A 24,042-nucleotide genomic window follows, 5' to 3' on the forward strand; every position below is an offset into this window, starting at 1 on the left:
AAAACGATTGAATTGTACAGTTTAAATTGGTGTTTTATGGTTTGTGAATTAGATCTCATTAAATCTGTTCTTTAAATGTAATACCAGAAGAGGAAACACTATATAAGATGATATAACTGGATCTTCTATTTTGAATACTGGGTTCTGTATGGCTCTCATTCCCTGGCTGCTGGTGTTTGAGCTGTGGCAATTGACTCCTTTTGGCCCATCTGCTTTTTTTTAATGACTCGGTGATTCTGGCAACCTAGCTAACAGATCTGTGTGCTAACCCCAGAAAGACCTGTGCTTTGGGGTACCAAAAGGAGATAGGCGCCAGAAAAGATGACTGAATACCCTCTAATTGGACCACTCAGCAGTTGACAGAATTGGCCTTTCCACAATTAGACCAGCCTTCAGTTTTCCAAGTGGCTTGTAAAACTGGATTCGAATCTGAAACCTGAAACAGGTCTTTTATCATCAGACCTCTCTACCACCTTCCTCCCATTTCTAATTTGTTTCCAGACTTGAGAGCTGTGGAGGTTTGGTAATCCATTTAGCAGTTTAAAAATAACGAAAGAAGAGGAGCTAACCAAACGAGAACAGTGACTAAGGTTAGAGACATATGAAGGCTAGACTAGACTGGGTTTCCAAGATGGTCTTCTCACATGGCTGACAGCTGATGCTGTCAGATGGAAACACAGCCATGGCTGTCAACAATAAAACTACACGTGGCTTCTGTATTTATCTTGGGCTTTTCATAACATGGTGCTCTCGCCCCCCCCTTCCCCCCACCCCCCCTTTCTCTTCTTTTTCTATCTTTCCACCTTCCCATCCCAAATCCCATAATCATACAAAGAAACTCTAGGACAAAAACAAACAAACATTTTCTGATTCCTCTAGCTGTTGCACCATCTTCCTGACTTCAGCTACTTTTTAAATGGATCTTATAAATTAATTTTGATTTTTATCTCAGCATAGCATGACTCTCAATAGCAAAGTCTCTGGAGTCTGACTACCTAAGATGAACATAGCGTGTACTCACACATTCTTACCATCTTATTGTCTCATATCAATGGCCAGAAACACCAGTTAAAGAATAATTTGTGTTTGTCTTAAAGAATAATATCATCTTTGACTAGTTCCCGATTTTATTATTTTTTTAATTTTAATTTTTGTTTGTTTGTTTTGTGTGTGTGTGTGTGTTTTTAATATATCTTTACTGATTTCAGAGAAAGGAAAGGAGAGGGAGAGAGAGAGCTAGAAACATCAATGATGAGAGAGTCATTGATCGGCTGCAGCCCGCAACCTGGGCGTGTGCCCTGACCGGGAATCGAACCCCAATCGCCTGGATCCCAGGTCGAAGCTCAATTGCTGAGCCACATCCAGCTGGGCTAGTTCCCGATTTTAAAGTAAATTCATCTCAAGTTTGTCCATGAAGCATGATTTTTGCTGTAGACTTTTGAGAATAACCACTTATCAAATTCAGTAAGTTCTCTTTAATTCAGATTATTTTGAGAATTCTATTGAGATAGTTATCCTATTTCTCCTTTCAAGTTTAATATGGAATATAAGTTCCATAATGTTGAAACTATACATTTTATGATGCACTCCTGAGAAAAACTCTCCTGAAAATATGTTTCTAAAATATTATCATTGGATTTGCTTAACTCAGATGCGATTTCTATGTTTATGGGTGAAGTAAGCCTATAATTTTATTTTATTTTAATACCCATAAGTGTTCTAGAGCCAAGGATGTATACTACTCATATAAAATTGTAAGCTTTCCTTTTGTTACATATGATTTATTTCTCCCCTTTATTTTTTTCACATGCTGTATTTCTTGTTTCGTTTTTGCTCATTTGCTGCCTTCCATTGTACATATCAAATGCCTTCTGCTGGTAGAAGCTGAAATAACTTATTTTTATTGCTCTCATTGTTTTTGTGGGGTTTCCAGTTGTTCAGTAATTAATCAAAACACTTCTGTAATTTTTCTTCACACTCTATAGAATGAGAAAACTTTTTTGTATTTATTTAAAAAAAAAATTCACCCATCCTCCACCTGCCTCCCCTTTGGCAACTGTCATCAGCTTGCTCTCTGTATCTATGGGTCTGTTTCTCTTTTCTTTTGTGTATCCATTTGTTTTGTTTGTTTCAAATTCCACATGTAAGTGAAATCATGCAGTGTTTGTCTTTTTCTGTCTGACTTGTTTCACTTAGCATAGTACACTCTAGGTCCATCCATGTTGTCGCAAATAGCAAGATTTCCTGTTTGTTTTTTTTATTGCTCAGGCATATTTCATTTTATATGTATACCACATTTTCTTTTTGTATTCATCTCTCAGTGGACATCTAGATTGTTTCCATATCTTGGCTATTGTAAATAATGCTTCAGTGAACATGGGACATATTTTTAACATAATTTTTGAATTAGTGTTAAATTTTTCTTCAGATCAGTACCCACAAGTGGTATTTCTGGGTCATGTGGCAGCTGTATTTTTAATTTTTGAGGAATCTCCATAGTGTTTTCCTCAGTAGCTGTATGCAAAATTCTGCATACCCTTTTTTAAACAAGGCTACCAAAACTGCATAAATTTCAGGCATCACAAAATTTTTACCTAACCCTGCAAGTCAAGGAAGAAAGATAGGCTGGGGAGGATTAGTCAGACAGGATTACTTGAATATACTATGCATGGCTACAGATCAAGACTGAGGGTTATAAGGAGAGCTAACAGAAGCAACAAACTTTTCTTTAAATGTGGGCAGTTTTTAGCTTCTCAAAAAGAGAAGTGTCCTTTGAAGGGGTTAAGGAGCATTGTGGAGAAAGAAGACAAGAAAGATTGGTGACTATAGACATACTATTAAGTGAAAAAAATATACATTTTAAATTCTGTATATCCCACACAAATACATATCCCCGGGTGTGACAATCAACAAAATCTCAAATCCTTACAGCAAGCTGATAACTTAGCTGATAATATCCCTATTTTGTGGCCACAGAAACAGCAGATATGAAGATTATTTGGATTGTCTAAGACCTCACAGCTAGCAAATATCAAGGTCCTGCAGTGTGCATTCTTTCTGTACACCACACTCTCTCTCCAAATGAGGTTACGCACTTTCTGAGAAATATACTGAAAATACACGCACCTTCCGAGATTACCGTTCAGTTCCTGCTGCTATATGGAATTGTCTTTACTCTTTTGTTCTCCATTTCATTCTTTGACACTTCAAATGGATTTCATTGTGTTTTGCTTTGGCCATTTTATTACCTCTTATATCCAAGATTTGGAAGCAGCCCAAGTGCCCACGGGTAGATGAGGGGATGAAAGAGCTGTGGTACATTTACACAATGGAATACTACTCGGCCATAAAAAAGAAGGAAACCTTACCTTTTGTGACAGCATGGATGGATCTGAAGAGTGTGACATTAAGTGAAATAAGCCAGTCAGAGAAAGACAAATACCATATAATTTCACTTATATGGGGAACCTAATGAAAAAAATAAAGTAACAAACAAAATAGAAACAGACTAATGGAAACATAGAACAGACTGACAGCTATCAGAGGAGAGGGGGTGGGGGCTGGGTGGAAAAGGTGAAGGGATTAAGCAAAAAACAAACAAAAAGCCTCACAGACACAGACTATAGTATGGTGATTACTAGAAGGAAAGGGAGGTGGGAGGAAGTAGAGAGGGTAAAGAGGAGATAAATAGTGATGGAAGGAGACTTGACTTTGGGTGGTGAATACACAGTACAATATACAGATGATGTATTAGAATTGTACAACTGAAACCTATATAATTTTATTAACTTATGTCTCTCCAATAATTTCATAAAAAATAAAATATGTCTTAGAGATCTGTCTATATCAGTGCATTAGGAATTCCTTCAGTATTTCTTAGGACAGTATGGTGTTTCATTTTCTAGACATACGATATTTATTTAAACAATCTATTACCAATGGATACTTAGGTCACTTCTGATTTTTTGTTAATACAAAGAATGCTAAATAAATTAACCTTTTATTTATGCCATTTCACATCTGTGCATGTATATTTATACGATGAGTTCCTAGAAGTGAATTTGCTAGGTCAAAGAGTATGTGTGTGTGTGTGTTATACTTTTGCACTCCAATCATTAATACATAAAAGTGCATTTTCACCCTTATGTTCATGGACATAGCATGTCGCCAAGCTTTTCAGATCTCTGTCAATCTGATAGTTGAAAATACCCTCTCAATAGAATCTCAATTTTTATTCTTTACTTTTATGAGTGATTTAGCAATTCCTCAGATGCTTAAGATCTATTTTTATTTCCTTTCCTTGGAACTGTTATAATTTTTTCAGTAATTTTTCTATTGCATAATCTTACAGCTTTTTATTGTAGGAGGTCTTTATATAATAGAGAAATTGGCACTTTGTGAAATAATGTGTTGTTAGGGGATATCTTACATTACTGTATCAAAAATATCCCAAAATGGAGTGGTTAAATGTGGTAGAATTTTTTGTCCTCTCATGATTGTAATAGATACAAAGTCCATGTATCAACAGATGACTTCTAACTGTGGGCCCAAGGTGACACGTATGATTCTTACTCACCCCTAGAAATCAAGAAGAATAGAAAGTTCCAGAGGAGTCTTCCCACAATCTTTTAAGGGCAAGAATCAAAAATTCTATGCCTTACACTCACTCAAACACTCTTGGCCAGAACTTTGGTGAAGGCCCTATCTAGAAACTCAGGGGACCGGGAAAGGTAGCCTTTAGGTTGGCGGCCCTGTGCCACTGCAACTAGTACTTTAGCAATAAGCCTGGCAGCTGCGGGCAGAGGTTGCAATGCAGCTGCAGAGGCCGCAGGGTCCAGAAGCAGCCTGGGCCATGGGGGCCGCTCACAGCGACATGGAAGGGGAGGGCAAGAATGTCACGGAGCCTGGGATCGTGTCATCATTTAGGCATTGAAGGGAGTCTTCCTCAAAGGTGAAAAGGGCAGAGCTAAGAAAGCTCACGAGAAGGTGACAGAGCGGCGACCTCTGCACATTGGGCTGCTGTCCCTGCCTGAGGGAGTGGAGCCCGACACACTGCTTAGTGACTACATCGAGGAGGAGGTGAGGTATTTAGGTCACTTAACGTTCAGACTAAGACTTAAAACCATCCAGTAGGACAGACATCCCGCACTTCATAGACGATGAAAAGAGAGCCCACCAGCTCCCTGGACAGTCGGCCCAGGCACACGACAAGGTCATCAGCCTGTCTCCTTACAATGTCAAGCTGGCCTGGAGGAATAAGAAGGACACTATCCTCAGGGTCCCCATCCATGACATTGCACCATGTCCTACATGCAGGATAACGCTTCACACCTGGTGGTCCTGAAGACAGCGCAGGACCCCTGTATCTCCCCAAGCCAGAGTCTGTGTGTGGAAAATTCCAGAGGCCTCACCGCAGGCTCGCTGTCAGAGTGGAGTGGGGCCTGTGGAGGCCTCCTCCTGGTGATCGTGGCCGTGGAGAGCAAGGTGGCAGCGGAGGAGCTGTACTCCCTGCTCAGGCAGGTCTTCCAGATCCTGTGTACGGCGCCCACCATCGACTTTCTGGACAGGACCATATTTGATGGGGCCTTGGCACCCACCCACCTGCGACCTGTCCCTCCACAGTCCTGATGACTCTTCCACCAAGGTGGACATGAAGGAGCCATACAAGACGGATGCCAGCACCTTCTCCTTCCCCAAGCGCTGCACGCGGGCAACATCTCGCCCTCGCCCTGCGTGCCCACAGTGCCCCAGGCCAAGATGTCCCATGAGAACAAGCTGAGCACCAGGGCCGTGGACCTGCTACGGGACTGCATGTCACGCTGTGCACCAAGCTGTCCTCTCAGGATATCCAGCAGTTTGCAGCGCTGCTGCTTTAGTACCACGCCAGGGCCTAGGTGCACGAGTTGTGCACCCACCTGCTGGAGCTCTATGGGGACAGCCATGCGTTTCTGCTGCTGGGGCTGCGGTGCTTCATCCCTGAGGACAGCCAAGTCCTTCGAGAACTTCCTCGAGACCGTCAGAGGGAAGGACAGCCACGACGTAATCACCGACAGCTTCAGCTGGTACAGGTGGGCCATGAGCTCCACCTCCACCTCAGTGGGCACAGGGCAGCGGGCAGCTCCAGCGACCAGTCGGTGCCCTCCACTGTGGGGGAGTGGGGACCGCATAATGTCAGACATCAGCGATGACATCGAGGCGCTGGGCTGCAGCATGGACCAGGCCTTGGCCTAAGAGTGTGGAAGCCCCCGTGGGTCCACCCTCCCCATGGAAGGTGGGGCTGGGCCAGGCCCCCGGCGAATGTGTCCCTCTATTGTGAAGGAGACCCTGGTCCGCCTGCCCCACACCAGTGTTGGTTTTGCACATGACCCTCCTACTGCAACTCTCAGAAACCTTTAAAGAGGTTTATTGAAACGTGAGAAAAAAATATATAAGCGCCGACTTGCTGTGATGGATAATTATCCATTTGCCAAAACATGTCATTTTTTTCCAGTGAGTCCCTTTGCCTTTGCTTCTTGTGGATTGTGACTTGCAAAATGGCACTTTGTTTCTATATCTGAATTTATCATTTTTTATGGTTTCTGGCTTTAGTGTTCCCTTTACAAAGACTTTTCTCATTCTGTGATTATGTCTTGAAAATCTTCTATCGTTTCTTCTAGGAAATGTTCTGGGCGCGGTGGCAGCAGCCCCTGCTGTTTCTACCTCTCCCTCCCTGTCTTACGCTTCCTCTTTTGACATTTGAAATTTATAATATTAAATTATTCGTTTCATTATCAGTCAAAATGCCTGACCCCAGAAATGACATTTATAGTCTATATTTTTGGCATTATATATTCACACAGATACTAGCCTTCAATCTTCTAAGATTCATTCCATGAGTATGGTCATTCTTCATGGACAAGTTGCGAGATACACTGAACTCCACTTATTTGTTCACTGCATTTATGCCCTCGATCTATTTCTCCTTGGAAATGAAAGAGAGCTGGTGGGGTGTAAGGAAGCCCATCTGATAGCTTAGGGAAAGATACAGGAAAGAGAGCTTCAAATGTTCATTAAATGGAATTAATCATTGAAATAAAAGTAATATACTTTATAAAAGGTGATTTAATGACTTGGAAAATTTAATTATGGTGATCTGATTAAATTAAAGTGTCACAAAACATTGGTATCGTCAGAATTGATTTGCGAGCACCATTGCAATTTTAGACTGATGAAGCTGCAGCAGGAGATAAAATAATTTTCTCCTCCAGTTAAGAGTCAAGGGACTGAAGTTGTGATATAAAAATACATGCGATAATAACTTGACACTGTGCCTGCCACTCCTCTCTGTCTCTCGCATTCTTTCTCTCCTTTCTTCCCCATCCTCTCTTTGATTTTTCCCTACTTATTTCCATCTCTTCCCCTTTTCTCTCTTACATTTTGTGCTGATTTCCTACTTCTGTCATGCACTGATTATTCTGACTTCAGAAATTAAGTTCTTTCATTTCCTACTTGGGTGTCTGAGCAGGAAGCTGAGAGTGGTCCTCATCACAAATCCCATTACCACTCAAAAGAACAACTTTGACTCCTTTCTTAAAAATTATGTTCACTATTGGCTATTAGTGATATATAAAAAATCATATCTCGATACAACCCTGAATGTAGTTAAATTATAATTTATTGCCTTTCTTGAGATACTTTTATAAATTTTTTATTGAATTTATTGGGGTGACACTGCTTCATAAAATCATACAGGTTTCAAGTGGACAGCTCAATTAAACATCCATCACCTGCACACTGAATCATTCGCCATCGCCCCAAGCAAGGTCTCTTTCAGCCCCCGATTTCCCCACCTTTGCCCACCTACCCCCACCCCCCTTTCCCTCTGGCTATCACCACACTGTTGTCTGTGTCTATGTGTTTTATATATATATATTTTGCTTAATCCCTTCAAATTATAACTTATTTTCAATGCCAGTTAGTTAACTTATGCTAATCTTGGCTTTGAAGTGAATCAAAGTTGTATATATTCCAGTGTTTCACTTCTTCATTTATGGGGCAAGTATTTTAAAATACAGTTTTTTAATATTTAAATGTCAACCTTATGCTTATTTTTAATTGTGCTAAATTGTATATAATATAGAATTTGCCATTTTGATCATCTCTAATTGTAGAGTCCCTGACATTAAATATATTTACATTGTTGCGCAGTGATCATCACCATCCATTTTCAGAACTTTTTCACCTTCCCAAACTGAAACTCAATATGCATTAAGCAATAATTTCCCAGTACCTCCTCCCCTTAGACCCCAGCAGCCATCATTGTACTTTCTGTTTCTGTGAATTCGAGTACTCTATGTGCTTCATGCAGGTGGAATTATACATTATTTGTCATTTTGTGACTGTTATTTCATTAAGCATAATGTTTTGCGATTCATCCATGTTATAGCATGGGTCAGGATTTTTTTCCTTTTAAGGCTAAGTAATATTCCATTATATATATATGGCACATTTTTTTCCTCATTCACTGATAGACGGTTTGCTTCCACCTTTTGGCTGTTGTAAATAATGCTGCTCTGAATAAGGGTGTACAGATACATGTTCAAATCTGTGCTTTTAATCTTTAGGATATATATATAAAAGTGAAATTGCTGAATCATATGCTGATGCTATGCTTAATATTTTGAGGAACCACCATGCTTTTTTTTTTAATGCAGACTGCACAATTTTACATTTCCACCAGTAGTGTGAGAGTTCTTATTTTTCCACATTCTTGTCAACAGTTGTTTCTTTCTGTGGATTTTCCCCCTGCACCGGGTTCGCAAAGTTACTTTATATATATGTATTTTTTATATTGGCAGCTGGCCATAATTTACACATTTATGTAAAATTTTAATTTAATTAAATTAGCTTTTTGAAAATGTTTTATTGTTGACAGGATTACAGATGTCCCCCAGTTTTCCTCTCTTCACCCCCTCCTCCCAGCCCCCACCCCGCCCCGCCCCAGGCCTTCAGCACAGTGTTGTCTCTGTCCATTGGCTATGCATCTATGTATAAAAGTTCTTGGGTTAATTTCCCTTCTCTCCCTCCCCCCTCTGAGATATGCCAGTCTGTTCCATGCCTCCATGACTCTGGATCTATTTTGTTGTGAGTCTGTTATGTTCATTAGATTCCACTTATAAGTGAGATCATGTGATATTTGTCTTTCTCTGACTGTTTTATTTCACTCAGCATAATATCCTCCAGATCCATCCATGCTGTCCCAAATGGTAAGAGATCCCTCTTTTTTATTTTTATTTTATAATTTATTTATCTTTATTGTTGAAAGTATTACAGGTATCCACTTTTTTCCCCTATTGACCCCCTCCACCCTGCACCTGCCTCTCCTCAGGTCTTCACCTCACTATTGTGTGTGTCCATGGGTTATGCATATATGCGTATAAGTACCCAGGTTAATCGCTCCCCACCTACACCCACCCTGCCCCCACCTTCCCTCTGAGATTTGTCAGTCTGTCCCATGTTTCTATGTCTTTGGATATATCTTGCTTATCACTTTGTTTTGTTCATTAGATTCCACATGTAAGTGCGATCATGTGACACTTGTCTTTCCCTGACTGGCTTCTCTTAGCATAATACTCTCCAGGTCCCTCCATGCTATCTCAAAGGGTAAGGGATCCTTCTTTACAGCTGCGTAGTATTCCATGGTGTGAATGTCCCACAGCTTTTTTGCCCACTCATCCACTGATGGGCACTTGGGCTGTTTCCAGATCTGAGCTATTGCAAATGCTGCTGCTACGAACATAGGGGAGCATATATTCTTTTGAATTGGTGTTTCAGGCTTCTTAGTATATATTCCTAGAAGTAGGATCACTGGTTAAACCAGAAGTTTCATTTTTAATTTTTTGAGTAAATTTCATACTGTTTTCCATAGTGTTTCCACCAATCTGCATTCCCACCAGCAGTGTACTAGGTTTCCCTTCTCTCTACACCCTTGACAACACTTGTTGTTTGTGGATTTGTTGATGGCAGCCATTCTGGCAGGTGTGAAGTGATATCTCATTGTAGTTTTAATTTCCCTCTTGGGTGATTAGTGATGTTGAGCATTTTTTCACACGTCTGTAGGCCATCTTTATGTCCTCTTTGGAGAAGTGCCTATTCAGGTCTTGTGCCTATTTTTTAAGTATATATATATATATATATATATATATATATATATATATATTTATTTATTGACTTCAGAGAGAGGAAGGGAGAGGGAGAGAGAGAGAGAGAAATATCAATGATGAGAGTCATTGATTGGCTGCCTCCTGCACACCCCCTATTGGGGATCGAACCTGCAACCCGGGCATGTGCCCTGACCGGGAATCAAACCACGATCTCCTGGATTCTAGGTCGATGCTCAACCATTTAGCCACGCCAGTTGGGCTTGTGCCCATTTTTAATTGGGCATTATGTTAAAATCTTTTATTAATTTTGAGTTTATTCTTGTGTATGGTATATATTGGTGATCTAGTTTCATTTTTTTTGCATGTACCTGTCCAATTTTCCCAGCACCATTTATTGAAGAGACTGTCTTTACTCCATTGTATATTCTTACCTACTTTGTCAAATATTAATTGACCGTAATGATGTGGGTCGATTCCTGGGGTCTCTGTTCTGTTCCATTGATCTATATGTCTGTTCTTGTTGCCAGTACTAGGCTGTTTTTTTGTTTTTTTTTTTAAATTTATCTTTATTGTTGAAAGTATTACAGGTGTCCCATTTTTTCCCCCCAATTGACCCCCTCCACTTCACTCCCACCCCCACCCAGGCCTTCACCCCGTTATTAACGGTGTCCATGGGTTATGCATATATGCATATAACTTCTTTGGTTAATCTCTTCCCACCCTTCACCCCCCTTCCTTCTTTCCTCTGAAATATGATCGTCTGTTGCATGCATCAATGCCTCTGGATCTATTTAGTTCATCAGATTCTTTTGTTCATTAGCTTCTTCTTAAAGAAGACCCTTCAACATTTCCTGTAGTGCTGTTTTGGTGGTGATGAACTCCTTTAGCTACTTCTTATCTGTGAAGCTCTTTATCTGACCTTCAATTCTAAATGATAGCTTTGCTGGGTAGAGCAATCTTGGTTGTAGTTCCATGTTTTTCATCACTTTGAATATTTCTTGCCACTCCCTTCTGGCCTGCAAAGTTTCTGTTGAGAAATCAGCTGACAGTCCTATGGGTGCTCTCTTGTAGGTAACTAACTGCTTTTCTCTTGCTGCTTTTAAAATTCTTTGTCCTTAACCTCTGGCATTTTAATTATGATGTGTCTTGCTGTGGGCCTCTTTGGGTTTCTCTTGTTTGGGACCCTCTGTGCTTCCTAGACTTGTAAGTCTATTTCTTTCCCCAGGTAGGGGAAGTTTTCTGTCATTATTTTTTCAAATAGGTTTTCAATTTCTTGCCCTCTTTCTTCTCCTTCTGGCACCTGAATAATACGAATGTTGGCCCTCTTGAAGTTGTCCCAGAGGCTCCTTATAATATCTTCATATTTCTGGATTCTTTTTTCTTTTTGCTCTTCTGGTTGGGTGTTTTTTGTTTCCTCATATTCCAAATTGCTGATTTGATTCTCAGCGTCCTCTACTCTACTGTTGACTCCCTGTAAATTATTCTTCATTTCAGTTCCTGTAGCCTTCATTTCAAATTGGTACTTTATTATGTTATCGATTTTCTCAGTTATTTCCCTAATAGTCTGCTTAAACATCCTTAAAAATAAAATTCTGAACTCTGTATCTGTTAGCTTGCTTGGATCTATTTCATTTAGTTCCTCTTCTAGAGATTTCTTCTGTTCTTTCCTTTGTGACATGTTTCTTTGCCTCCACATTTTGGCTGCTTCCAGGTTTTTGTTTCTATGTATTAGGTAGAGCTGCTATGTCTCCTGGAATTTGTAGAGTGGCTTTGTGTAGTAGGTGTCCTGTAGGGCCCAGGGCCTCAGCCTCCCCAGTCACCTGAGCTAGACCTTCTCGGCTCTCCCCTGTGTGGGCTGTGTGCACTGTCCTGTTGTAGTTGAGCCTTGGTTGCTGTTGGCGTCACTGGGAGGAATTGACCCCCAGGCCAATTGGCTGTGAGGACCAGCTGCAACTACAGCCAGAGAGCTGCTGTGCTGGAGACACCCCTATGGAGCAGGATTTACTTCAGTGGGGCTTTGGTGTTCAACAAGTGCGCCCCTTGAGTGTGTCACTGGTGGATGTGGTAGGGTTGTAATCCAGTGTGGTCGAGTCTGAGCACCAGGTGCACTGTCTCTGGGGCCTCCCGGGAGGTTCAAAGTCAGCCTGTGCCAGTGCCTGGCCCAGGGCCACCCAGCATGAGCTACTCAGCAAACCGTAGTTGGCTGCTCCTTGTGCTGGGCTTGGAGGTGCCCAGGAGAGGCCAAGCTATGAGCCAGTGCAGCTGCCGCTAGTGCCAGGCCTGGGCCGCTTATCAAGCCGTATGGGGCCCGCTGCTGCTTGTTTGAGAGATTTTAGGCAAGTCCCAAGCATGAGGCTCCAGAGGCCACTTGCACAGAAAAGCCCCTGGAAACGGCCTGGATGAGCTGCAGGTGGGGAGGGCGGGGCCTCCGGGAGTCACGGGGCGGGGCCAAAGGTGCGGGTCAGGTGCTGGCGACTCGAACATGGCGCCTGCCTGCCGGCTGTGCGGGAGGACTCGCCACAGGAGCCATGGCCTCCGCCAGCCCTTCTGCCTGGGAGGAAGCCGCCCTCCGCCTCCCGCCCGGATCTCAGGCAGGTTAGTTCCCCCCGAGTGTCCCGGGTCCCTTCAGGCCGCTGCCCGGCGCTGGGCTCAGAGGGAGCGTCCGAGTGAGTCCGCGCGCGGCCCTTTAGAGGAGCTGCTGGGGCTCCCGCGGCCTCCGCGACCCTCAGGGACAGTCCCCGCTGGTTTCACAGCCCAAAGCTGGGGGGACGTCTCTTCCCGGCCCTGGAGCCCTGGGCTAGGGGCCTGCTGTGGGGCTGGGACCCGTCACTCTTTCGGGAAACCCACCACCAAGATGTCCTCCAGGGTTTACCCGCAGCACCGGGTGTGGGCCCGCGGCCGCGTCTCCGGGATCCAGCCCTGACCCGCCCGCGTCTCCCCCTCCTCCCGGTCTCGGTGCTGCCTCAGTCCCCTGGTTGCGGGGCTTCTGTGTAGCCGGGTCTCAGGAGGCTCTGAGCGATGGTGGTTCTGTGTTTTAGTTGTGGTTTTGATGCGGCTGCAGGAGGGGCGGGTGCAGCTGTTCCCTGCGCCGCCAGCTTGTTTTTCTCCAGTACCTGGCTGTTTTGATTACAGTGGCTTTGCAGTATAGTTTGATATCCGTAATTTTGATCCCTCCTACTTTGTTCTTCTTTCTCAAGATTGCTGCCGCTATTTGGGGCCTTTTTCGGTTCCATATACATTTTTGGATTATTGGTTCTATAACTGTGAAATATACTGTTGGTATTTTAATAATAATTGAATTCAGTCTATAGATTACTTTGGGTTGTATGGATATTTTAATGATGTTAATTCTTCACTCCATGAACATGGTGTATGCTTCCACTTGTTTGTATCTTCCTCTATTTCTTTTCAATGCCCTGTAGTTTTCTGAGGAGAGGTCTTTCACCTCCTTGGTTAAATTTATTCCAAAGTATCTTTTCGTTGCTGTTGTTGCAATGGTAAATGGGATTGTTTTTTTGGTTTCTCTTTCTGAGAGTACATTATTGGTGTATAAAAATGCCATTGATATCTGGATGTTAGTTTTGTATCCTGGTAGTTTGCTGAATTCATTTATTAAATCTAGTAGCTTTTTAGTGGAGTCTTTAGGTTTTCCTATGTACAGTATCATGCCATCTATGAATAATAACAATTTTACTTCCTCCTTTCCAATTTAAAGGATCACCCAATAAAATCTTGCCACTGAATGTGTCCTTCTGCTTTGCCAGTGGTTCTCAGGGCACTTGAAAAGACCACCAGCACCTGGGACTCACAGGCAGTAATTCTGATTTAATTAGTCTGAGGGTAACAGGTGTTTCTAAGAGTCAGAGACTTTTGAGAACCACTAGATAATGTGATCGAAGCAGTGTTATAAGATCTACTTGCAGTTCAGCCAACCCCGCCCTGTATTTTCTAAGCAACCACCTTCCCGGTTTAAAGAACCCTGGCCTCTGGCCCTAGACCGTCGGGCTAATGGCCTCAGCCCGTCCCCCCTTAGCGATGAAAGCGTGAGGACTGTTGCTTATTTCTGGAGCCCTCTCACTGTCATTCCCATGGAAAAGGGCTGCACACGGTTTTTATTATGTGTAGTAATCTTTATTTTGTCTCGGGCCTCTGGCCATTTAGTGGGGGAGGGGGAGGGGAGGGGAGGAGGGCCCGGGAGCAGGGAGCCCCGAGCCCCCCGTGGGCCCCACGGTCACAGTCCCTGGAGCAGCAGCAGCAGCAGCAGGCCCAGCGCCAGGGCGGTGGCGGTCCCCGCCGGGCCGCCGGGGGGGCGGGGGGCCCCGTTGCACAGGTCGCCGGAGCAGCAGGTGGAGACCATGTTGTAGGTGGCGCCCTGGTAGAGGACAGGCTCGTCCCGGCGGCCGCACGACACGGCGAGCATGCAGCCCTTGTTGGTGACGCGCCCGAGGCCGGGGAGCACGCCCTGGCCCGTGAAGCAGTCCTCGTCGTCGCCGCAGGTCATGGGGACGCCGGGGCAGGTGGCCGACTCGGTGAAGTCACAGAAGATGCACCGCTTGGCCCCTGTCGCGCCCCGGGGCAGAGCCGTCAGCAGGACCAGCAGCCAGCCGAGGCCCATGGCGCCCGGGACAGCCCCTGGGGCGGCCTCGGTCCCCAACGCCCGGGTCCCCCTCGGGAGCTTCTTGGTGACCGCGGCTCTCGAGTCCCAGGGGCGCAGAAGCTTCAGCGGGACAGAGACCGGCGGAGGCGGCTGCCGGCGAGAGTCTCTGCGCGGGAATGGGGTGACCTCACAGAGCCCCGGGGTTCCACTGGCCGCTCGGGGTGAGGTCACGGGGGGGAGGGGTGTCACAATCTGGGGCGGGTTGGCCCGCTGACCCGAGGGAGCGAGGACATTGCCACCCGGGCCACTAAGTCTTCTGCTCTGCTGGGTGCTGGGTGCTGGGTGCTGCGCCTGCCGGGTGCCCATGGGGAGCCCGTTTCTCAGATGGGCAAACCAAGGCTCAAAAGGAGAAAGTGACATGCCCGAGGCCCTAGAGCCAGGATTAGAGCCCAGGTTTACTTAATTCCTAAGAGGGCATTGTTTGAGCACCTGCTGTGTGCAAGACCAGTGCTGGATTCTTTAAATAGCAGCCACTGTGATGACAGTGGCCATCAGAAGGACAGGGCTCAGCACAGCTCTCAGGCTGCTGGCGCCGGGCACTTCCAGGCACCTGCAGGGGGCTCCCCCCATGTTCTCTCCTTGGGATCTCTCTGTGTATCAGCTCCGCTCTCAGAGGAGCAAACGGGCCCAGGGGGCAGGCACAGCCGGAGCCTGGCACACAGCAGGCGCTTAACAAATGGGGTCATTATAGGAAGCAGCTGAGTCTCAGAGCAGCCCCTGTGGGTGCCAGACAATGAACTCTGTCTCTTTCCAGAAGGGGAAACTGAGGCATCCCTCAGTGGGAACAGGCAGAGCCCAGGTTTAAACTCAAGTCTGAGTCCAAATGTCAATTCAACTATCTTACCATGTTGTCCTCATGGGGTAGGTACCGTGGTGGTCCCCATTCTACAGAGGGGGATGTTGAGGCCAGAGAGTACCAGGATTTTTTTTTTTTAATTTTTTATTATTGTTGACAGCATTACAGATGTCCACCAGTTTTCCTTCCTTTACTCCCCTCCTCCCAGCCCCTGCCCCAACTCAGGTCTTCACCACACTATTTGTCCATGGGTTATGCATATATATATGTAAGTTCTTTGGTTAATGTCCTCCCATCTCCCCCTGCCTTCCCTCTGAGCTCTGTCAGTCTGTTCCATGCGTACATTCCTCTGGACCCGCTTTGTTCATCAGATTATTGTGTTCATTGGATTCCACGTATAAGTGAGACCTACATAATAGCCTAATAACCATCCTAAAGGGTGTGAAGTGGCATCTCATTGTGCTTTTGATTTTCACTCTCCTAACAATTAATGATGTGGAATATCTTTTCATGTGCTTATTGGCCATATGTATACTAGAGAAATGTCTGTTCAAGCCTTTTGTCTATTTTCAAATAGTGTTTTTTGGTTTTTCGTGTTTTGTTATTGAGTCATTGGAGTTCTTTATATATTCTAGAAATTAATCTCATATTCAGTATATGTCTTGCAAATATTTCCTACCACTGTGTGGGTTACCCTTCACTCTGTTGATAGTGTCCTTTGTTGTATAAAATTTTTAATTCTGATATCGTCCAATTTATTTTTATTGTTGCTTATGCTTTTGGTGTCATTTTCAAAAATCAATGGGAAATCCAATGCCATGAAGCTTTTCTCCTATTGTTCTAAGAGTTTCTAGAGTTTTGGCTCTTACATTTGTGTTTTTGACCCATTTTGAGTTATTTTTTGTATATGATGTATGGTAAGGATCCACCTTCATTCTTTTGCACATAATATTGTTTTACCGACACAATTTGTTGAACAGGCTTATGCTTATCGTCATGTGTGTTTCCAAGTTCTAGTTTTTAAGGCACTATAGATAAAAAAAATTCATCCCCGCATGGTGTGATTTCTCTTTGTTTGTTTTTTGGAAACTTTTAAATCAACTTTAGAGATAAAGGACTCAATTGCATTGTAGTAAATTTTAGAAATGGAATAAGCTATCCTTCAATGACACTACCAATTATTGTCACAAATGCTACTGTGATCTCTCAACTTTGTCACCACTACCCCAATACTGAAGTAGTAATAGAAGAAATGATATATAGGTTGATAGGTATGCAGGCAGGCAGACTGAGAGAAGCACTTTTATTACTGATCAGCATTGCCTTCACCACACATTAGTCAAGAATCCTAAACTCGGCCCTGGACGGTGTGGCTCAGTTCAATGAGCATCGTCGCATGCATGAAAGGTCACTGGTTTGATTCCCAGTCAGGGCACATACCCCCCCCCCCCCCGTTACAGTACACGTGGGAAGCAACCGATCAATGTTTCTCTCTCTCTCTCTCTCCCTCCCTCTTAAAAAAAATAAAATAATAAAAACATATTTAAAGAAAAAAAAGAATCCTAAACCACATAGGTCTTCTGCCTACACAGTCTAAAGAATGGACCTGGGTAAGTAAAAAAAAAAAAAAAGAAAGAAAGAAAGAAAGACAAAAAAATAAGTAAGTAAATAAATAATTGACATTTTTATTTTTAAAATGCCTCTCTTTGAGCCAAAAGGATCATTTCCTTGCACGACTTGCGGACTGGCACACAGAAGATACTGTGGCTCTGGAGCGCATGTGTGTAGCCAGGGCCTCTTTGCTCTCACACCACCTCTGCTTCCACTAGAAACAACATAGCGGAGGTTAAGGGGGTGAAACAGGCAGCAAGCCCCAGTTCAGTCAGCCGGACATTGAGACACACAGACCTCAGGATGCCTAGGAAAATGCCACTGAGTCGGAGTGCAACAAACATGGGGCCTAAGGCCTATGGCAAAGAGGAAAACTCCTGCAGGCGACTGGAAATGACCAGCGGCTGATGAAGGAACGGTGGGAGGCGGCTGGCACAGGCTTGATCTGAGCAGAGGCTTTGAGTGCTCTGAGAAAGCAGCCCCATGGCAGGCCAAGAGAATAGGAGCTACGTTAACTTAGAACAGTTAGGTACCTGTTTGGAAATAATAGAAATATATTTATTTAAAATTATTTCCTGAGGCCAAAAGAAGCAGTGTGCAAAGTGGCAAAAACCTAGATCTTGAACATAAAGGTCAGTAAGATAGGAATTCAAACTCCACTCATCCCACTCCCTGGCCACATAACCATGCACAAGTTACTTTATCTATAAAATGGCAAGAAGCGCATTTAGAGTACAAAGCAATAACCCAAGATAAGAAAAGTGAATCTTATAGTACAATTCCTGCCCCATAAGTCAAAGATAATTGACATTTGTGGTGGTGGGCTCCAGACAAGCAAACGAGGATTTTGTCAGCATTGTTACAAACAGTGAATCGCATATGAACTGATCTTTTAAGTATACAGTCACAACCAGGTTTGAAGTAGATAAATCAATACAATGAAATTTCTATGGTACACAAGTACAGAAACAGGATCTCCCTGAGCTTCAAACAAAAGGCTGAAAATTAACTTAAAATAGTAACTTAAAACAGTGTCAGTTCTAATATTTTTTCAAGTGCCAACTTCTCAGTGGCAGAACATAAAGATGCCAAAGGTTAGGTTCAGTTGACTATGTAATGTTTAAATTTTGTGCTGTTTATCCTTATATGGGCCATGCCTGCCCTGGTTTTTGAAGCTTAATTCAAGCATTTCTAATTTTCATCTTTTGAAATTTTTTTTTTTTTTTTTTTTTTTACTTTTTATTGAATTTATTGGGATGACATTGGTTAGGAAAATTATACAGGTTTCAGGTGCACAATTCCACAGCACATCATCTGTACACTGTATCGTGTGTTCACCACCCTAAGTCAAGTCTCCTTCTATCATGATTTATCACCTCCTATGTTCATTTTAGGTTTTTGCTTCCTATTTTATTTAGAATCTCTTAAACATGTCAGTATAGCAGTTAGCTGTTCATCACTTTCAAGTGTTAGAACCTAAGACTTTCCCTTTCTAAGACTTAAATCTGAATAAAGAATAATAAAAAGAACCACACCAGCATCTTTTTTAAAAATTGAATTTATTGGGGCAACATTGGTCTGCAAAACCATACAGGTGTCAAGTGTGCAACTCAAGAAAACATCATCTGTGCACTGCGTTGTGTGCCCATCACCCCAAGCAAAGTCTCTTTCTGTCCCCATTTTCCCTCCCTTTGCCCACCTCCCCCTCCCCCCACCCCCCTCCCTCTGGCTATCCCCACACTGTTGTTGATGCCTTTGTGTTTTATATATATATATCCCTTCACCTTCTTTCATCCAGTCCCCCCTCCACGCTTCCTTCTGACAGCTGTCAGTCTGTTCCATGTCTATATGCCCACCAGCATCTTAAAAACATTAAACGATAGAGGAGTCAGTGCCAATTTAGAAAAACACTGTTCACTTACCCTAAAGTTCTACTTTGGTAAATATTAATATTTGAACTGTTCGTAACGCTAACACCACTATTTCAACAGTCACCCTTTTGTGTGTAGTAAATGTTGCAAGATGAACTTCGCCTTTGATAAAGCAGACTTGGAAAAAAGTTCCTCAGAAAGCGTGCCTCCATTTCAATACCAATTTAAATTCAGAGAAAATGAACATAACCTCTTGCGATTGCCGTTGATATACAGCGATAGAGAGTAATTTCAAATGCGAAATTATCTGATGCCCAGCATGACTTCTGTTCCTGCCAATAAGATAGGCAATTAAGACAATGAGGATAATGTTGGAAGGGCGCCCCCCAGTGGCAGCGGTGCTCAGCAGGTTACTGTCATCCAGTTGGCATCCGTCCAGACGCAAACTTCAAACTCTGAAAACCTGGGCCCATCCAAAATTGCAATACGTTGACAGAAGAGGTATTTTGTCACTTGAATTTCTCCCTCAAGATTACACATGTGGGAACTTCCGATGGTGGCTTGAAAGGCTCTCAGTGAGGCACTGGAAGCCTTAAAAGCAGGATCTCTGGTGTCAGGTAGAATTGTATTTAACTGCATTCCTTATAGGGAAAACAGGCTAGAACATTGCATCCAATGCAAAACCGAAGATGAGAAGGGTGACATTTTTGCTGCAGCGTTCCAGTGTGGCTAAATGACAACTATAGCTCAGTGGTCTTATTTGGGTTGATAGTGAATGCTCTTGTCACAATTCTCACGTAGCTTTTCTTATAAGTGGCACCCCATGCTATGAGCGACCAGTTCCATTTGCAACACATACAGGGTGGGGCAAAACCAGATTTGCAGTAGAGTATGCAAAACACAGTTTATTCTTGTGTTATTAATTATTGCATTATTTTCCATACAAACAACTGTAAACTTACTTTTGCCCCGCCCTGTATTGTATTTATAAGCAGATGGACTTTCTGGGGAGCTGGTAGGCTTCGGCCTTGGAGGTGATGTTGGGAAAGTGTGTTCTTGCTCACAGGATATTTTTTCCTTGTTGAAGTTGTTCGAAAGGTATTTCTGGATAGTGACTTCACAGAGTTTAATAGTTCCATTATGCGTGTACTCACCTGGTTGCCTCTGACAGGTCTGTATTTTTCATCTGTGTCAGCCTCGATGTCAGGGATGGATTCCAACGTATTGATTCCTTTTGCACTTGCACTGGGAGGAATAGTTTTGTCTGACAAGTGATGAGCAAAACTTAACATTTGGACACTGTAAGGGGTTGCACTCCTTAGGAAATTGGGGGTCAATATGTACCCTTCTTCCAAAGCAATCGCTGCCCTGGCATCAGAAGCATTCTCTTTACCACAGCAGCTGCGAGTTGGTTCTTCTGCATTAGGCGGTGAATTCAAGGTCACATTTTTATTACCACTTCTGTGGCACTGTTTCTGCATCTGCCTTGTGACGCTTCTCCTAATTTTCTTCGTTCTTCCTGAAGCTAACTCTCATGTGAATTTCAGTTTGCAGAATAGTTATTAAGGGATGGCCTAGTGGTCAGACCCTGTTTGAGGAAGAGAGCAAAGCAGGAGAAGCCCAGTTGTTTGTAATATTGGACCTTAGCTGTCACTACAGGGGAGCTCTGGAGAGCCGGGATCAATGCACACTGGGCCTAAAAGGCCAGTGCTTTACACAACTGCTTCAATCAGTCAGATTTGGGCTGACCTGGGAAGGGTGTAACCTTGAAAAATGTGTCTCTTCACAGTAGAGGTGTTCCCTGAAGTGGATGATAGATGAAAGCTGGGCAAAAGGTTCCTTCCTTGAAGAAGGATCTTGGTGGTTCATTGCATTCATCACATAAGTAATACTTTGAAAATTTGACACACCAAAATATAGGCTAAATTGGAGTAGCTCTGGTTTATTTGTTTTCAAAGATATTTTGCAAACTATTGTCTTTTGATTTTGCTATTAAAAACAAAGTCTTCCTTAGTTTAGAGGTAGAGCTAGGTTTTATTTCAAAGTACTGCTTTATTTTCTTTTACTATCTTCATCGATTTAATGGTATAAACAGATATTGACATCCATGATTTTAAGTCAATCCCCTAAGTGTTTGTTCTCCAAGGATGTAAAGCCCCATTCTTTTTGTTTATGGAGACCTAAAAGTAATAACAGGCAAAATAACAAGGCTCTGATTTACTTAGAATTAATGTTCAATTGAATACTTCGTGTTGATTTGCTCTTGAATAATATCCTGCGTTTGTGTGGCTTTGTAGACTGTTTTGGAATATGTGTTTTCTTTTAAATAAGATCGCCTGAGTATTTCTTTTGTTACTCATTCCATGATTATTAGCAAATGCTAGACTAAGCTAGGTGCCCTATAGACCTATTTATATAAAGCTTGTTGCCTTGGTAACTAAGTGCTTCTCGTTTAGAAAATAAACCAAATTGGAGGTGAAGGAAGGGTAGTGGTCCAAGGAGTTCTTGCCATGCAAAGAGCCTGTTTGCTAGGATTAGAAAGGAGAAAATAGGGAAATGGCTCCAATCTCACCATAATTCTTAGTAGCTATTCCTGGGTCAGCTTATTAAAGAATCAGTCATGTGGCAAAAGTGAGCTTGTCTTTGGGCTTTATAATACTTTATGATATTCATGGTTTCATCTGTTTGCCTGATAAACTGTGTTTAAAAAAGGAGTGACCATAAGAATTGAACAAAAATCATTATTTTTTGCCATCAAATAAAAACATCAATCCAATGTCACATAGCATTTAAGAAAGATGGTAAAGTCTCTTAGCTTTGTTCAATGATTTTTTTAGACTGATTTATTTTTTTTTGTTTGTTTTTAATGTTTTCTTACCAGTGCTAGAAAAATGAAGAAGTCAGTGGTTTTAAAATATAATTGAAGAATCAAGAATTGTTCCTTAACAAAGAAAGCACCTTGTGTGCTCTGTTATGCTCTCAGGTATTTTCCCGGAGGCTCCCAACGTTCTTTTTTTAGCTTTATTTTTATTGTTGATAAAGAGATTTCGTTCATTCTTAATTAAACTTCCAAATTGGAGGCAAGTTTTTAATGTAGAAAAAAAAGGAATTTTACTAAGTAAATGTTGCATGTTAAAATGTATTTTGACATTTGAAATGAAATACTTTAATTTGATAATGCGGTCATGAAGGATTTTTGAAGGCTGAGATAATTATTTGATTGAAGTTTTTCAAGCAGTGAATTCAACCACGTGGCAAGAAATGGGTTGTTTCCTTCAGTGTGCATGATAGGACCATTGTAATGTAGTTTATTTTTATGAGGAGGCAGTTGACTCAAGTCAATGATTCCTCTCCATAGCAAATGATTTTTTGTAGAATGTATTAGGAGAGGTCATAACATCATTAGTGTGAGGAAAATAATCATCAGGAACCCATTACAGGACTACCTAGCAAGTACTAGCTGTATTTCATCCTGAATATGTTTTTCCGCCTCCATATGGCGATGTTAGGATTTGTAGCTTGAGTGTTGACAGAGAAGTTTTTAAGGAGTTCATATGTTGAGAAGTGACCCTTCTAAGTGAAAGCATCCATCAGTCATTTGCTACCATAGAATGACTTCAATATTCAGGGTTGTATTCAGAATCCAGAATGCACTGTACTTTGTTTAACTGTAGTCTGTTTTGGTTTACTTTTTGTCGGTTTGTAGCAGGATAGTAAGAGGCTGGGAAAATCGCTGGGCAAGTGGAATGGGGAAACTGAGACAAGAAAATTAAATGAGGCCAAACAGTTTGGGCAGCTTGCAGCCAAGACCTTAGCTTCCCCAACCAAGGACACTTGAGAGCAAGTGGTTTATATTCTCCTCCCCAACCAGAGAATACATGGCTTAAGTCGCCCCGGCCTGGGAAAATAGAGACCAAGGACCCAATTAGTGCCATTCGTGCCAGCTAAACCCAAGCACAGATGAAGTGGGGGAACAAATAACAAAAACTCCACTAAAGCCAGACAGACCCAAGATAAAAGTTAAACAGTTAAACAGACCAAAGAATTATCCAAGACTCCTCTATATACTCATTTTAATTCATCAGCATATTTTAAAATGTACCTGGAAAGCTGATGAATATTGTACTGAAACCCTCCCCAAAGATTCTTGCCTGCAGAGGAAAAAAAAATGGATAAAAAGCCCTCAGGACAAAAACTCAAGGCAAGCTCACTCTAGAGCACGCCCATGCCCCTTCTTGGGCAGGGTGTTTTTATTTCTTCCTAATTTCTAAGGGTCCCCAGGAGACTTGCAGCCAGGGGAGCAGTGGGCAGCGGCAGCTCGACCCGGGCTTATCCCCTGATCTTTCTCCAAGACCCCCTTTTTCTCTGATTCCCAGTGAGCTAAAGCAGCCCCTCCCAGGCTCATTTCTGTCACTGTGACCTTCCCTTCCCAGTGAGCTAAAGCAGCCCTGCCCAGGCTCACTTCTGTCACTGTGACCTTCATTTCCCAGTGAGCTAACAGCAGGCCCGCCTTGGCCCACTTCTTTCCTATTATGTTTCTAGGGAGCCAAAGCAGAGCACCGCCTAGGCTCTCCTCTGTAGTTTCTTCTACCCTAATTCCTTCCTTTGTTTCCCTGTCCTCAGCATTAATAAACAGACTCTCAAACCCGTCTGGACTCATGTTGCAAAATCTTTCCTACAGAAGTCAAGGACCCACCCACTACAGGCCGGCCTGAGGCACACCTGCTCCAGGCCAACCCCGTCCAGTAACAGGTTAAGGTGAGGAAGTTTGTGCAGAAATAGCTAGAGGTTATCAATTTATCTTGGCCAAATACTCATTTTCAGTGTTTTTCCTTACTAACACTCTGTGTGTATACACACACACACACACACACACACACATACAGACACATATATACACACATATGTGTGCATAATATTTCTCAAAGAGTCCTGTCTCTCGATTATAAATCTTTATAACACACC

General features: G+C 42.9%; 1 protein-coding gene and 1 pseudogene across 1 annotated transcript; one reads left to right on the top strand and one right to left on the bottom strand.

The window, feature by feature from the left end:
* Window positions 1-4,873: 4,873 nt before the first annotated feature.
* Window positions 4,874-6,231, top strand: LOC107531062 (cerebral cavernous malformations protein 2 homolog pseudogene; annotated as a pseudogene).
* An 8,142-nt stretch (window positions 6,232-14,373) lies between these two features.
* On the bottom strand, window positions 14,374-14,757 carry LOC107531061 (sperm acrosome membrane-associated protein 4-like). The gene has a single exon (XM_016205050.2). The coding sequence runs from the start codon at window positions 14,755-14,757 to the stop codon at window positions 14,374-14,376; it is 384 nt and encodes a 127-aa protein (XP_016060536.2).
* Window positions 14,758-24,042: the final 9,285 nt, after the last annotated feature.

The sequence above is a fragment of the Miniopterus natalensis genome, chromosome X (genome assembly GCF_054644295.1).
Source record: "Miniopterus natalensis isolate mMinNat1 chromosome X, mMinNat1.hap1, whole genome shotgun sequence".
Lineage (NCBI taxonomy): Eukaryota > Metazoa > Chordata > Mammalia > Chiroptera > Miniopteridae > Miniopterus > Miniopterus natalensis.

Coding starts and splice junctions, on each gene's coding strand:
- LOC107531061 (XM_016205050.2), bottom strand. CDS start 14,757: ATGGGCCTCGGCTGGCTGCTGGTCCTGCTGACGGCTCTGCCCCGGGGC.